The 17,396-nt window shown below is 43.0% G+C and overlaps 1 protein-coding gene across 1 annotated transcript; it reads right to left on the bottom strand.

The window, feature by feature from the left end:
- Positions 1-4,401: 4,401 nt before the first annotated feature.
- On the bottom strand, positions 4,402-15,868 carry neurl1b (neuralized E3 ubiquitin protein ligase 1B). Its single transcript, XM_076738372.1, has 6 exons — positions 15,622-15,868; positions 10,038-10,282; positions 9,623-9,956; positions 7,078-7,821; positions 6,026-6,151; positions 4,402-5,314 (listed from the first exon to the last, which is right to left on the bottom strand). The coding sequence occupies exons 1-6, from the start codon at positions 15,650-15,652 to the stop codon at positions 5,067-5,069; spliced, it is 1,728 nt and encodes a 575-aa protein (XP_076594487.1). The 5' UTR covers positions 15,653-15,868; the 3' UTR covers positions 4,402-5,066.
- Positions 15,869-17,396: the final 1,528 nt, after the last annotated feature.

The following is a 17,396-nucleotide window of genomic DNA, read 5'->3' as shown; positions in this document are numbered from 1 at the left end:
GTAATGGAAATGCGAGGATGCGAAGCTCTTATACGAGGCAACGGAGAGTCCCTTGTTGGGCTTTGATAGCATTAATAAAGACTATATTTGTGTTCTGCTCTCTCTGCAGGCAGGCAACCGGAAATGTTTATCAACAATCTGTCAATTAAGACTGTAAGCTGTTTCCAAACTATAAATCTACAGTCCGTAACATCTGCCTCCTGACCCTCTTCTCTGTACGCGTGTCTTAAAAATAAAAATAATCCATTCTCATAAAAATAACAACCCAGATACTCTCTGAGTGTGGAGTTAGTGATTCGTCCTAACAATGCTGTGTCTTATCTTAACTGTAAGGTTTACAACAGCAGCCATTATCAACTTGTCAAGCTTCTCACTGGTCCTTGTTGAAACACACAGCCTCTCTTTCCGTGTGCATGGAAATGGCGCCTTCATGTGTCCAATAGAGACTCTTGCAAACACTGACAAACACAGACATCTTGTTAATATTTCACAATTCTATGTTAAAAAAAGGTTCAGTATAAATTGTGCATCAGTGGTGTTATATAAAGCATTTCTGAAGCAATAAACCAAACACAATGGCCATGGCCCGGCCATAAAAAGCCCAAAGATGGTCAATCGCAGAAGGCTAAGGAGACCACAAAGTAGTTACATTTGAGCAGCTGTGATATGAGAATGTGGGCACTTTTTTCACAACAGATAAAGCAGTTGTCTCTCAGTGGTTAGAAGCGGGTGATATTTCACATGATCAGAATAAGGTTCTATGCAGATACAGATGTTGAATCGGCCATAAGCTGCCTGAGAGGCATCACAGAAGACGCAGAGCTCAGTGGAGGCAAATTCAAGATTGGCTTGGTGGGAAATGGTAATGGTTTCCCAAAGCTTCCCAGGCCTGTAACAGATATGCTCTTAAATGGGTTCCTTTGCCCAGGCTCATGTTGCGAATAGTACGATGCACCCCAAAGAATCACACTGAGTCACTAATATCTTGTAGATTTTGCCTGGACATTGCTTCAGTGGTAAGATAGCTTTTCACATCCAGCACATTACTGGCCAGTTGCAGAATTTCAAAGCCTCCTCTGGGCAATGAAGCTCTTAGCTTGTCTAGATCCCTTGAGCCTTCCAGGCTTTGTAGACAATTGTCTACACAGAAGCACCGCTAGGCTCTGTGATGGATGTCCTCACCTGCGGGGCTTTGTTGAGCAACAATCCTCTGAAGGGAAAATGTTGCGCAGCAGGGGCTGCACGTCATATGGAAATGCTCCTTCCATCGGTACACAGCTGGAGGCTGGTCCGTCTTCGGGTCCCACCACAGGAATCTCAGCAAGGGCTTATCTTTGTTCAGCAGTCAAACAGTGTTTTTTACTTGTAACAGTACTGATTTGTTCATAAAACTCATTCAAATAGGGGGGCGGGCCACATGCTGAACATTTATGACATTTGATATTTTAGTATGCCAAAACACAGTAAATAACTAAGACAGGATTTTGTGTCCCCTCTCTGACAGTTTTGCTGAGTGGGATCTAATGAGGTAAATTATAAAATGACATGCTATTTGTTTTAAATTTACACTTCTCATAAGCCTGATGTCTTTATGATGTCAAACCATGAACTATTATTAGAAACCTTTGAAATCAAATATAGGTTAACGACACTTCATTTGTCTGCCCATATTATGATATCTTGTAATCTCCTTCATGCTAAAGAAAAGAGATGAAAATCTATCAGGGAAATGGTCCCTGCTGATGGAAGAGGAAATTCAATATCCTGTAACAGAGGCAACACTTTGTTCGGCTCTCTCGTGGACTCGTCCTCCAGCAGTCATCAGGCAGTGTGTGTTGAAGTGCTTTGGGGCAGTGGCTTCAGAGGGAGGGCTGAGGGGAACAAACGGGAAATTTCTGTTGGTTGCTTTCAAAATCTAGCTTTCTCTTAATGGTTCTCACCAACTCCAGCTTTGATTATACATGGCTATCTATGAGGAATTATTGTGTAGTGAATGATGAAATTCAAATTACTGTTTTGCCACATTTCTGTTTCCACTGGCCCTTCATTGTCCTTTTCCTTCCATCCACCATGTGCCCTCGACATAAAGTTTCTGGTCTTCAGGAAATATAGACATAAACAGTCTCATAATTACAACAGAGACGCCTAAACTCACCACATGCCAATGTTACAACCTCACTGTATGAGTTACTATAGGTAATTTACTTATTGTGAGTGGTGGCATGTTTCCCCCTCAGGGCGTCAGGTAGCCCCTCATGCCCCATCACTCTGACTCACACAGGCTTCTCAGAGCAAACCGTACAGCGGAAATGCAAACATCTTCTTTATCTTCCTGTTTTCCAGCAGCAGTTTGCGTCTTCCAAGGGATTTTTGAGATTGCACTGGCTCAGTTTAAAGAAACACAGATTTTTGTATGTTCATTGTACATTAGCAAGCAGTAAGATATCAATAAGGTTGTACCAAATGTGAGAGGAATGATTCCTTGCACTGACATTGTAAATGACATTGTATCAGCTTTAGATTAAACAGAAGCACTGTGTGGTACTCACATGTGTAAATGTATGTATATTAAAAACGTGATCTTTTGACTAAACATTATAACATAGTTTTGGTGCCGAAACCATTGTTCTCAGCAAGCTTTACTCTGAAAGTCAAGCATACATTTATTATTGCTAACTTGACTGCAGAGCCACTACACAGCACCATTAAGTGCATGCTATTCTACACGAGTCAGAGAATAGAAATATCTCAGCATGTGGATTGATGGTAAAAAAAGAAACTCTAAAAATTCAACACAAATAATCCTATGTGCTGAGCCAAAAGGTTGGCTGTTTCTACAGAAATACAATCATCTTTCCAACAAATTGTAGGAAAAGGGCTGTTGAGGCAGTATTCATGTCAGTCTCGGACGCAATTTATAGGCAGGGATCCGCTTCAGCTTCAACTTCTGGACTCAATCACTCTGCCCTGAGATTTATTGGCGGTGATGTCTTATGGTACACATCATTGGATTTTATATGATACGGTTGGGTGGTCTTTGTCTCCAAGAGAGATATGATACTCAATTCTATGCTTTTATCTGGAAGATAAAAGGATTCTTTTCTGGAAAATGACCACACTGCCGTTCAAAATTGGTTCTTCAGTCCATGGGCTTCATCAGATCTGATTGCCTGCTGCTACTTCATGTTCCACGGGTTAGCGCTGAACTTGAAAAACTGCTTTTAATCTTAATGCACCTCCTGGAAAAACAGCACCTCCTTCAAATCAATACACTTACTGTACACCTTTTTAGAAATTTGCTAATAAACCTCAATTTTCCATAACAATATTAACATTTGACGTGTTAATTATCTGGAATCTGGCAGATTTTTGTATATTTGCCAAAAAAATAACCATGTAGCATCAATACAGTCAGAATTATCAGAGCAGGTTGAGTAAAAACGGTTCTTGATTTCATTAGTTTTCATCTTTATGTAGCCTACAGCTTCACATTTTGGAATAGAAAAGAAGCATTGTGCTTTCCTTCCACGCCACAACACCCATCTCGTCAGTATGCCCTGCACTCTTGTGGCATGAAAGGTGCGCAACACCCAATACTCTAAGTACTTGATACATTTAGAGGTTCAGGCCCAGGTGTGCTGATGTAACATAACACTCACTCAGTCCTCCCAGCCTGCAGGGTTTGGCAAGACGATACGCTTTGTTGTTAATTAGATTGCTTATTTGCATCTTGGTGCAAGTAATAGTTCAACTGCCTCAGTTTGCTTCTTATTCTGATCCATTCTCAAATGGATAGTCCTTTAACAATGGGAAAAGTTCTCTTGAACTGTATGAAAATTTAAACTGTATGAAAGAAAACATCCCATAAGTCTTTTCATTGTCCATACTGTATGTGCCACTAATTGTAATAAAGGAGGTAATAATCATAATAATAAATTGCCAATAAATTGCTCTAGTTAGCCTCACAAGCAGCACCATAGTGTGCTAACAGGCCTAAACCTGATTACTCAAACAGTTAATGGACTGCATTTGTATCACTTTTCTTATCTTCTTCTCACTCAAGGCGCTTTACAACAAGCCAGCATTCATCCATTCACACACTGGTAGCAGAAGCTGCCAAGCAATGCACCAAGCCATGCAAGGTGCCACCTGCTCATCAACAACAATGCACATTCACATGGCACAGCTATCAGGAGCACTTTAGGGTTCAGTATCTTGCCCAAGGACACTTTGAGATGTCGCCAGGGATCTGATTGGTGGACAACTGCTCTGCTTCCTGAGCCACAGCCGCCCGAGGCCGCTTTGATCAGGAGTGTGATGGAGAATGCTTGTTTCTTTAGATGTTATAAAGTGAACCTTCAGAGGTGAAACATGTCTTATTATTGAAGCTACACACATTTTACTCACATTTAGTCCACTTTTATTCATCTCTCAATGTGCAAAACCAGATTCTTCATTTTGGCCTTTCCAAACATACTTTTCTTAAAGCATGCCACTGAACACACATTTCATACTCTCCACTTACTCCATCTTTGTATCCATGTGCCCTTTTCACCCCAAGCTTTCAAGACTGTACATTGAAAATATGGCTAGGATTGTTAGCATAATTACTTGGACACACAATGTGACAAATCTAAGGCACTATAAGTCAAAGACTACGGTCCGCATAATCTGCTGAAGCACACATAAACCTAGGGACAATGAGGGTAAAGACAAAATATTCACAGCAGGCTTTTGTGCTCAGCGAATACATGTGACATAAGAGATATCACATGGAAAATACAAAACAGGAGCACATGAATCATCTTTTCTTTCTTAGTCAAAATATATGAGCTCACGTATGCAGTATTTGTATGAGGATGGGCCTCATCACAGTTCTGCTTATGAAGAGCCTTGTCTTTGAATTGAAATCATTCACCCATATAAAATGGAAATATAGGCACAATATGTCCGTGTGTGGCTAATCTCCAGCTGGGGCCAAGATCCGTGTCCAACCAAGCCTGAGAAGGGGACACAGGTGGCATCCAGCGGCGGAAGTCACAGCACCTGTTTAGACCTCTGGACCATCACGGCCGATATGTTTTGATAACATCTTTGATCGGCCTCCTGCATATTGGACAGCAGGCGTTGATCTGTCTCTTCAGCTTCAGGCCGCAGTCGTTGCACAGACACATGTGTCCGCAGGTGTAAATGACCGTGTCCACCTCCTGGTCGAAGCAAATGGTGCATTCTCCGTTTTTCCCAGCAGGGGGCAGTTCTGAGGCAGTGAGAGTGGGAGAGACGGGAGGACTGAGGGGGGAGCTGGGAGCCGTCACTGGAGGAAAAGAGAGAAAACATGTGTGGGTCTTGGGCAGACGTGGATGCACGTACACAGATGACTAACTCTCTCAGATCTTCAATGCTGTTGTTTTATCTGTTCTGTTCTTTAGTCTTTGTCTGTGTGTTGGAGTGAACAAATTTCCACGTTAGGATCTGATCTATACTAAGTTATTCAAACCTAACTCAAACAGTATTAGGGTCACAACTAACGTTTATTTTCAGAATTGATTCATCTGCGGATTCTTCTCTTGATTAATTGATTAATTGGAGTATATAACATCACAAAATGCAGATGACAATTTCCTCCAGCCTGAGATGATGATGATCAGTTTGTCCTGAAATATTCACTTCACTATATTGTTAAGATGAAGAGAAGCAGCAAATGTTCACATCTGAGAAGCGCTAGCAAGAAAATGTGTGGATCTTTGATTAAAACAGAACTTAAGGAATGATCAAACACAAATATAGTTGCAAATTAACTTTCTGCCAGTTTGCCAATTGATTAACTGACTAATTGTTGCAGCTCTACCGAATGAAAATGTCATAAGAAAGTGAAACAAAACATCTTTCCCAAGACCTGCCAAGTGTCACATACACCACAGTCCAACAGCACTGCCACACCTCTACACCATAACAGCCTCCCTGTTGTGACCCCGTGAGGGTCTCCACACACACTGTAGCATTAGGCATGCTGTCACCAACCTACCCAGAGATGATTCGGAGGCAGAGGAAGATCTGTTGACACTGAACGCCAGGTCTGAGTCACTGTCCTCTGGACTGCTGCTCTGAGAAGTGTTGGGGGATGTAGAGGGAGGACTGGACTGCAACGTTCCTGTGCCACACAGATAAATAGACATGAACAAACCCCAGATAATCACACTTATGTAAGGCCTTGAAAGGCAGCATTCACACAAAGAGTATATTTAACTGTAGCTGGTATCTTTTAAATACAGCGTCCTTGAACAGTTTGCGTGTCATGCTGGAGTTTAAGGCCGTGCGCTGACCAGCCCTAACCAGTCAGATTAGATATGCACATTTGAAGTTTCATAGAGCGTTTTTCTTTTCGTTGTTTCTCTTTGAGCATAATATTGTTGGATCAGAAACGGTTCCAAATGGGGTCTGAGCTGATGGGAGCTTATGTGGGAGTTGTGGGACTAGGACAGAGAGGTCACAGCTCTAAACTGAACAGACACATGCAGATGTAAACTACTCAGCTGCATTCCTTCAGTCTGGGAAAAAATAAATTGCAGGGGCTGTCTAGTCTCAAGAATAGGCTGATGATAATCGAACAGTATGTCCTTTATGGGCATTTATCAGTTCAACTTCTTGGAAAACATGCTTTCTTGCAGAGAGTTAAATGAAAATATCTTCCGTCTTTCTGTCCAATAAATATGAAGCCAGCAGCCAGTTAGCTAAGCACAAAGACTGGAAACTGGGGGAAACAACTAGCCTGGCCCAGTCTGCAGGTTGTATGCACAGAGCCAAGAAATAGTCAAGCATGTAGTACTGTTTCCAGTCCTTGTGCTAAGCTAAGCTAACAGGCTGCTGACTGTAGCCTTATAATTAATGGACAAAAATGAAAGTGGTTATTTCTCATAAATGTCTAACTTTGCATCATGTGTTCCATTAGATATTTTGTGTTATATCACATGATCATTACAATAGATCTCCAAAAAATGTAAGAAAGAAGAAGAAGAAATTTTGAGGTATGAATATATCAACTCTGTGTTGCTTTCTGTGTAAATCCACTCAGCTTACCGAGTATCCTGAGTCTATTGACAGCCCCATGCAGGGTGAAAAAGGCCCACAGGACCTGAGAGGAGTCCACACAGAGCAGCCGGCCACGTCCCACTCCGTTCACCCCGTGGTGCACTTCTCCGCTGGGCAGCAGACTGAAGCTGAGCACGTCTCCGGAGCAAGGCATGGGGAAGCCCCGGTGCACCACCCAATACTCTTTACGGTCCAGGAGAACCTCGGGGTCCGCTGGCAAGTCCGCGGCATGCAGACTGGCCGGGTCACAGGATGTTAAACCAAACAACAGCGCCCCAAAGTAAGGCAGACCCAGGTGGCCGACCTCCACGTACAAAGTCTCACCCACATGCAGTGGTCGGTCACTGAACACCAGAGTCCGACTGCTGTCCAGAAAGTGGATGCAGGCGGCTGAGCGGTCTGCAGAGAGTATTACATCAGAGCCACGGATCGGGTGAAAGTGCAAGTCATTGTCCAGCGGGGAAGGAAGGCCCCGGACCACCCTTGGGACACTGAATCCAGTGGAGGCAGATGAGGATGGCGTGGAAGAGGAGGATGAGGTGGAGGAGCAGCAGGGGATGAGCTGAGTGTAGTTATTGAGCTGGAGGTTGGCCATCTTGGCAGCAGCTGCCTGGTTGTTCTCCAGCTGATTGTTGCTGTAGTTGGCTGAATCGTGGCTACTCTGGGACAGATAGGCACTCAGACGGGCCGCGCTCAGGCAGCTGGACCCCACACTCTCAGCAAACGTGCTTTCTGCGGTGGAGAATATGGACAAACAATTGCAATACTTGAACATAATATCATATGATCTGTACCAAGTCAGCTCAGGTCACTTCCCTCCTTTCTGCTCCTTTTCTCTTCTCCAAGAGTCCTTTTTTTCTATTACAGTGTCTGAGGGAAAGCAGTGAAGGCTGAGATATCTGCATGTGTTACTGCCGCCTCCATCCTGCCCTGTGTGCACTTTTGTGTTTATGGGTGCATTATAGGGCTGCAACTAACAAATTCATTATCGATTAATCTGCTGATTATTTTCTCAATTTATTGATTCATTGTCTAAATGCCTTTGATGATGTCTTTAAATAACTTCTTTTATCTGACCAGCAGTCTAAAACCCAAAGATTTTCAGATTAAGAACAGCAGCAAATATTCACATCAAAGAAGCTTGCACCAGAAAATATTTGACATTTCTGCTTGAAAAAAGCTGAAACCATTGATGAAAAGTTCCAAAGTAGCTGCATTTTAATTTTCCGTTTATCGACTTAACAATGAATTGACTCATCCTTGCAGCTCTAGCACATGCGACTCATGAGCGATTTCACTTTTGCATGCGAGGCACTTGTTTCCATGACGATGATATAACAAAAATAAGGAAAATGTTGACATATTATGGAAATTTATGATGTGACATTTCTACACATACATATGTACTGTCTTTCCACTGCTTTAGAGCTATCAAATGCTTTTCCCCCTGTGAGTGGCAGCAAGCAGGTGACAAATACAGGATAAAACATGTCTTCCACAGAGTAAGACACTGTTAACGTCAAGATATTTTACACACTTTAGACACTCAGAGAGCTAGAATGAGCATGTATGCTGGGAGCTCTTTGCATGCTGCTCATGTTGCACGCTGTGCTGGCCAGCAGTTCATTTTTTATCACCACCATATTCATCTCCCTGTTTCATTTCCTTTTGTCATTAACATGAGCCGTGGTCCATGCACCGAGTTCATAGTCCAGCTGAATCTCTCTCTGCATGATATAAACTAGTCTGGCGTTCATAGTCCCCCTTTGACTTATGATACATTCCTTTATTACTATTTCTAGTGATGCCGGAGCAGTTGAGTGCACTGGCCCCTCACCAAAGCTCCTGGGATCTGCCGCGTTGACCAAACATGGCCATAGCTCCTGTCAGACTGAAGATAAACACACCCTGTGAGTACGAGAGGCAACCACAGGGGAGAGGGTGATGGAAGAGGGAGAAAGTGACAAAGCGCGGGAAAGTGACAGTAAGAGAGTGTTCGAGGAGAGGCAGAGGAAGCGATGAGGAGTCAGAGCTGCTGAGCCCCGTGGTCCAGATCGTGTTCATCTCGGTAGGTTATGATTCTGGTTTTCCGGACAAACTAGTTTTGTCACACAGATCACTGAGTCTACCTGCTCCTCCTACTGTTTTGACCTTCACTGCTGAAGGGCTTCATTACACAGCTGCTCTCTGAACTCTCAGGAAGCTGCTTAAATTAGCTGTGAATGTGTTGACACCATAAATATAAGTTAGTGAGGGTGCAGGGTTGTCAAAGCAATGGTCAAAATACATGGCTTTCTAGCTGACTCCAGTCAAAAAATATCCATTACTCAATACTTTATCGGACGGATATGAATTGTACTAATGGATTGTGGACAGACTCGTGACCACTCAGTTGTGTAATGTGTTCCTCTCACTTCCCTATTGAATATACTTCTGTTTGCCTCTCTCAGCTGCAATCATAAAAAAAACAAAACAATAAGTGTTTTATAGGAGTGTTTCACAGATAAAATAAACAGCATAATAAAATGCTTACCGAGCAGTGTGACCTCCTGAGTAATGCCATAGATATCTATGATGGCCCAGAGCGGACAGCCAATGCTGAGCCCACAGTGGAAGAGGATGGGCTCTCCTTCATTAATGCTGTAGAAAACTCTACCATGGCGATCGGCCCAGAACGACAACACGTTGTCCTTCAAGGCTAGCCTCTCCGGCAGGGCTTTGGCCCAGTAGCCCGGTCGTGTCACCAGGTCTGGGCAAGCATACTTGGGGATGTCTGTTTGGACCAGTTCGCTGGGGTCCAAACTGGTGAAACCAAAGCGTAGAGCTCCACTCCAGCCAGTGTGCACACCAGTCAGGCGAAGACGCACCTGAGGTAATGGTATTGATTAAAACTTGTACTTTTTAAATTTCTGGTTGTTCCCAAAAAAAAAGACTGAGGTGAAACAAACCTTCTCATAGAGGTGGACGGGCCTGTGGCTGAAAGTGATGCCATTACAGAAGCTGTTCTTGCGCGTGGCACGGCGAAGCTGCCCATCCAGCCTGATATTCTTGCCTTTGGCGTGGGGGTGGAAGCGGGGGGACTCCATACTGACGCTGACTGGAGGGGCAGACGTTCTCCTCTCCAAACCCGCCCCATTGTTAGGCAGGGTGTAGTATTGCCTGCTGGCCACCGGGCGCGACTGCAGAGTGGCATCTGTGGGTACAACAACACCAGACAGAAATCCATCAGTGACTCAACCTGATCGACCCCACCGGGGGACCAGCACAGCATGTGAACAGCAGGTCTGCTTTTGTGCGCGCAGGTCAACACGGCAACGTTAGTGACAGCAGCTGTTGGAAAAAGAGGTGACCATATCAGCACACAATAACTTGTTTGCAAGTGGTCCGTGGCAGTTGGTTTAGAGGGCAGAGGCCAGTTATGTAAAGGAGCCCACAGTCTCACACACTTCCTTTCCCACACTGACACTATGGAGCCTCTCTGCTCCTCTCACGAGTACATTAAATAGTCGCTTTTAGCGTGTAACCCACATTTACAGTATAAAAAGGCAAACTGTCCCAAATTCGTCTCCTTACCACGTCCATATGGGAAATAAAACAAGGTAGATTTAGATAATCCCCATGTGCATATGTCACTGAGCAACAAAAAAAGGACATTTGTCTTATATAAAATAAACATAGATTTGAGTAGTGCTCATATTAGTTGCATCACAGGAGAGAGAAAACACAACAACTACAAAAACAATCTACAGAAAGTCGACAAGAGACAGATAAGTCTTCCTCTTATTTATGGAATACACACCCCTGGCCTACAGCATAAACAAACCCTGAATAGCCTCTTTCATTCCTCCAGTTATCTTCAGAAGTGGAGAATGAATCACACAGTGCCTAGTCAGTAAAGGAATGCCCAAATAAAAGGCTTAATTTTTGATCTTATCTTCACAGGAGTCAATGTCCTACTTGGGAATTTATTCATGAGCATCAAAAAACAAATTATGGGGGATGAGAATCAAGCAAGGCAAACTGTACAAGGCCTTAAATCAGACGCAGATTGTTTGGGTCTAATATTAAATCAAATTAAAGCTGCAGGCGAGTGTTTATGGTATAGACTGGCTGAAATCCAGCACTGGAAGGGAGGCGGTGTTTCTGCTCTCGTCCAGGGCCGCAGAGTGATTACATTTCTGTTTAAAATTCACTGTGATCTGGTGTAAAGACAATAACTCAGTGAAATGTTCCACAGCACATTTCCTAAATTAGACATTATCACTGATTATATTCTAAACTATGAAGCAGCAGCAAGAACATCTGTAACATCTCAAATGATGTGCGGGTGCCCCTTTCCTTTCTACTCCAGGAATTTGGCTTTGGAGGGAGTAAAATCTACTTTGGTCAAAGTGCATGGAAAAAAAACATGTTAGCCCTGAGGCTCAACTGCCTTGTTGACTGTGTGATGAACTGGGACTCTACAAAAGAGGCGGATACAGAAATAAGCCACTATTAGATGAAAGGCATAGCACAACAGGTCATGCAGTGAGAAAAGGCTCATTGTCAAGGTTAGCCCCAGTTTGTGCCTCTCATGTATTAATATTACAATCCAGTCTCAGGGCCTATCACTTGATTTCAAGGAAACGAAATATCCAATGATCTTTGAAGATCCCAGAGTCATTTATCGACACTTGCTGCTCTGTTCATTTTTCCAGAACGCTTGTAAACCAGACCATCATAGCTAAAAACATGGCCGCGCAGGTCGTTTGTGCAACTAGGTTGTTACGAACAGCGTTGGGGCTAACACATCACACGAAAGTAACGTGTTGCAGGAGGGTGTTTCCTGTAACAATGTCATGTAACACATTACTAAGAAGATTTTGGTTGTATTACCACATTTAACACATTCATACTGGCTGTTAAGTGTTATTACAACAGTGTACAATATTCAACATAGGAGGCAGTGCAAAAAAGGTGTGTGTGTGTGTGTGTGTGTGTGTGTGTGTGTGTGTGTGTGTGTGTGTGTGGCTGGCTCCATCCAGAGAGTAGCACACTCTGCTCACCCTATGTTGCGCAGTTTGGATGAATATATTTATTCAGTGCCTTGCGTTAATGTGTGTATTGTCTAAAAAATAGAGAACGCTTCAGATTGTGGTTACACTCCTGCACGGCGCTGGTGCAGACGGCTGCACAGATTAATAGAACAGAGCGTATCTGTTGTGTGACACGTGCAAGTGGGAAAAACGCATCTGATAAAACTCATCAGCAAAATTCCTGTCAAAACCAGTCGTAAGGTAAGCTAACACTGCCATAGAGACCAGGCTATGGCGAGGTTATGGGACCAACAGCTTTATTATTACAAACTATAATATAACCGTAACATATAGCCGGATATAATGCTAGCTGTACGTCTGCACACAAGTAGTAGTAATTAATAACATTAACATGATCATTTTTAACTTATCATATCAAAAGTAACTAGAGACATGTAATGAGTTACATTTTGAAAGTAACTTGCCCAACACCGATTACAACCCATATTTTATTGTTAGGCAGCAACCTCTAGTGGTCAGAGTCTGCTTGGGAGGGACTTATGTAGCCTACATATGTAAATGAACTTACATAGCATACGCAACTTATATCATGTATGTAACATGGCTTAACATATGTGCAGCAACTTAAATTGTAACTTAAATTCCCTAAGTTCCCTAAAGCTAACCGAGCTGCAACCATTTCGCCACCTTGACCACGTGACGACATGGGTTCAGGATGCCTGGTGCTGCTGTACAATGTGAACCAAACTTATAAGATAAGACTGTTGACAAGTGGCTGAAACATGGATCTAAAAAATGCAGCATTCGTAATAATGAGGAAGGAAATGCACTGAACATGTTTGTTAGACCTGAAGGGTACGCACAGTGAGTTTTGGCGAAGCAGAAGAATAACATATGTTTACAAGAAAACTGCACAGAGCACCTTTAAAGAAGTTCACTATCTCCTATATGTGTCTGCACTGATGTTGGTTTATATCAAATGACAAACTAACTCTTTAATATTCTTCTGTTTTTGCACAAAAGAGCAATAACGTATGTCATTTCCAGTTTCCTGGGTAGGAAATATAGTCATAGCTTAAGAAACATCTTTTTTATGATGCAGTTGGGGAAATACCAGATAGTTATTTCCAGAGTCTTGGAAGATTCTGGAAATACCTTCAGAGCAGCGGTTAGTGTCGTTAAATGACCTTTTAGGTCTTTCAAAGATTGCCAGACATATATATATATATATGTGTGTGTGTGTGTGTGTGTATGTGTACACACACACACACACACACACACACATATACACACACACACACACACACACAAATATATATATATATGTTTTTTATTTTATTATTATTATTATTATTTTAATTGCATGTTAATGCTTAATAAAACTGGGGCTAGGTCAACGTCAACGATGGACGTTGGATTACTGAAATTCTGTTCACCTGTTTATTAAAAGCCCAACCCTCAATCATGTGACCTTGTGTTAGGAGTAGTGATGGACCAACACAATCATGAGAAAGCCAGAAATACATCTTTGGATTTAGGACTGTGAAATGATGAGACGGACTGAAATTACAGAGAAGGTACATAAAGAGGAACAAACAGAGGCCAGTTCAGGCAGCTGATCGGAAATGTGATTGTCATGCAAAGCTCAGTCACAGTATATCTCTGCTGCTACATGTGGTTCGATTACTTTTAGAGAGAAACACTTGGGTAATGGCAACGGTGTCCCTGTCTTTTTCCTAATGAAAGAAAAAGCACAAATAAATACAATCATAAGACTCCACAAGACACACTGCTGTGCCAAGGAAAGCTTTGTGAAATGTAAAACTGATTATGTGCATTCGTCAGAGTTCTCTTTTGCCACAAGATGATCAGGCTCTCTATTCTCTCATATCTCTAGGCTGTATGTGTTCATCATACTGTAACTCATTCAATGAGCAGAACAGGAGCCTCTGCGAATTTTAAAGGAATTTCACGGCCTGTTTTGTCACATTCTTTTTTTTTTTTCTGGAAGTTCTGAACAAAGATTTCGCTATAAAAAAAAAACCTCAATGACATCACTTGACCCTCTGTTCAGAGCTGGTGTTATGGTCTGCAAAGTGACTCAATGAGGACTGCAATGAGGAACCTATTAAGCTACTTTGTGATATATTCTGTATATCTCTAATATACACCCCGTAAACGCAGATATTCTATTAATTCCACATTAATCAAAACCATACAGTGCAAGCAATAGGACCCAAGCTGCTCCTGCTCCTCTGTGACAAACTGTTCTCAGTCCAAACCCTACGTCAGCTGGCCCTGGTGGCAGTAACCACATCATTTAGCTGCTGAGTGGGTCTGTTGGGGGCGTGGGAGTGTGACAGACATTAAATCAAAGTGATATGGGGAACTGACTATCCAGTAATGTGCTTTCGGTGTCATGACAAAGTGGTTCGGAAAGTGAGAGCTCATTATGACAGCTTTGTGCAAAAACTAGGGTGAACAATCAAATCTCACACAGGAACAATTCACCAGCATATTGCAAAATATACATAACAACTTTGATACTAGGGTAAGAATATTACCAGATCTATATCAGTCTGTATTTAGGAGAGTGTGGTTTAGTGCTGGTTCAGTTAAGGTAGTATGTTTTCTTATTCTAGTTTCTTATCAAGCTCATATCTATCCTTATGTTTGTTTTCTTTTGAGATTCATGTGTGACTTGGCTGCAATGCAAAGCAATTTTCCAGGAATTAATACTCCATCTATCTACCTACATGAAACAACTTGCACATGGCAAGAAATGGCACACAATAATGATTCATACCTGAAATAAAAAGGCAAATTCACAGAGCATTAAACATCAAGTAAAGAGGAAACAATGTGACTGTGCACCTCAGGATGGTGCCACGAAAAGCAGAAAGTGAGGAGCCATTTAATGCACAGGCTGCGGTCATTTCATGTCATTTGAAAATTGGCCATTTGTCTGTTACAGTCAGGGATGCAGTGGAGGTCAACTTGCCCACCTTTTTAAAAATGCATTACAAGTAGGCTTTCACAGCTAAAACAATGCTTCGTATCAACTCTCAAAGATGAAACTATCGTTTATTCGGACAGGATCTATGGCAACAGTTACGAAGGAGCTTTTCTGAGAATATCACTGACTTTTGTTGATGATGGTCCTGCTTGCCTTATAATCATCAAATAGTCAAATTGTCTCCCTTCATTTCCTCCACCCTGTTTGTTTTATCATTCAGGGATGCATCGCTGATCATAATTCTGAAAATGACAGCTAAAGAAAGAAGTGCATTTTCGCAGAAACGCGGCTGTCGGAGCGCTCCCTGGTAATCACGCTCAGCTCCCCCGTGATGAGAAGCGCGTCTGTGCGCAGCGCAAGTACAGGAATGAGGACTAGCCATGTGTATCTGTGGCCATCAAGCTGTTCCACACCGACGCCGCTTCGCGCGGGTGCACCACAAGCCTTGCGAATCATACATTAACAGCAATTAAGCCTCACCTATTAAGGGTTTGGGTGTCGTATTCCCCATTATATCCAGAAATTCCTCGCACCGGCTGACAAGTTAATTCCGATTGCAATATGTCTCTGTCCATCCGTGGATCCTCGGTCTGATGAGTATCTGCCTGGAACCAGTTCAGTCTGAGTATCGGTGCCTTCAAAATGCGCTCTATCTCCCCGCTGAAGCATGGACACGCTCCTCTTAATGTCAACCCCGAGCCGCTGCGACAGGCAGACACCTCCAACTGGCGCACAGCAGCCCCCTCCTTTCTTTAGTATAGGCTCCCCTCTGCACGACTTTAAAGACACAGTAAGCAGAGATCCCCCATCACACAGTCCCTGAATAATTCATTTCATTATTCACTCAAAGCCTGTGATGAAGCCTAATGAATGCGTAGCCTATAGGACAAACATCGTGCTGGAAGCGGATGTGATATCTAAAGGAAGGCACTTTGTCAGCACATTTGCATATAGAGATGTCAGGCAGCCAGCGCTTTGATAGCAATAAAAATGATCACAAGCTCATTGATCACGGCTGTTTTGCTTCTGAGCATCATCCTGAAGGGGTTAAGCTGATCTGAGCACAGAGGAAAGAGATTCACTGATTAGTGAGCCCTGGGTTTTTAAGTCTGGGATCCCACAGAGCCATCACGTGGAGGTTATCAGCCATTAATTATAATCACGCATTCATATGGTGGACAAACATATTAGCACTGGACACTTCTGATGAAAGTCCAAGCGCCATATGAGGAAATCCCCCTTTTCCCACCCTATCCTCTGCACTCCCACAGCCTTGAGTGCTAGGCTTCTCTCAAGCTGTTTCCTGTCTTCTGGACCACAGTGCTCTCTGAGGAGCCATGGCCTGCAGGGTTTGTAGGTCTGAGACCACGAGTGAAGGGAGTGCCGGGACAGCGAATCTCCCATAGGCTTGCAGCGCATCAGCAGCTGTGTGTCAGATTTACTGAACAAAGCCTGCTGGTTAAGAAAAAAATGCATGGAATTGTACATGTGTGCAAATTATTATTCCTTGACCTCAGCGTACTGTTAGCATTGTGACTAATACGGCTGAAGTATGGCTTTTCTTTCTGCTCCGTGCATGCTGGTTGACTATACCTACATGATCCATATCACATACAGAGGAAAAGTGCTTCTGGGCTTCCAGCTGCCACATTGATCTTATAGGATCTAATTCAGTTTGAGGACAAACAAGTCTCGTGAGACGTGCCGCTTGGGTGAAGGCAGGCTGGAACTAAATATAACTCGAAGACAAAAGCATTTGTTTCTACCTCCTCAATGCTGTTTGTTTTAGCAGGATATGGTGGCTCCTTATATGAGCCTTGGGTGAATGGTGTTTGGGGTGAAGCAAAGCAGAAGTGAAACACCCCCACCCCCCACCCCCCACGCCCTTAAAAAGAAAGATTTGCAGTGGCAAAGGGGATTAACACAGGAAGTGAATATGAGGCCATGATGGAGTCTGCAATCAAGCTTTCCCTGTAAACACAGCAGAGCCAAAGTAACAAGTGCCGCTTCCCCTGATGCTTGCTTTACTGCCTGAGCGCAGACTATTTGGCGTTAATGAAAGCATAATGATTACGGGGCTGAATTTATTCCAAAGGCAAGGAACTGTACTTTCAGGACCATTTCCATCATTTTCATTTATAAAGGCAACATTGGATGCCTGCAGAATTACTCAGCAGTTCAGAGAGATGTATGCTTATCCGAGACTGTCCTCCAAGAAGACTGACAGCATAAATGGTTTCAGTAAATGTCCCGAA

Source organism: Chaetodon auriga, chromosome 9 (genome assembly GCF_051107435.1).
Source record: "Chaetodon auriga isolate fChaAug3 chromosome 9, fChaAug3.hap1, whole genome shotgun sequence".
Classification (NCBI taxonomy): Eukaryota; Metazoa; Chordata; class Actinopteri; order Chaetodontiformes; family Chaetodontidae; genus Chaetodon; species Chaetodon auriga.
This window is presented reverse-complemented; position numbering and strand designations above follow the sequence as displayed.

Excerpts from the sequence above, each read along its gene's own strand:
- neurl1b (XM_076738372.1), bottom strand. The coding sequence starts at position 15,652 with ATGGGGAATACGACACCCAAACCCTTAATAG. Across the intron at positions 10,283-15,621 it reads GACACCCAAACCCTTAATAG|ATGCCACTCTGCAGTCGCGC; the intron begins GTGAGGCTTAAT and ends TTGTACCCACAG. Across the intron at positions 7,822-9,622 it reads TCAGGAGGTCACACTGCTCG|AAAGCACGTTTGCTGAGAGT; the intron begins GTAAGCATTTTA and ends TCTCCACCGCAG.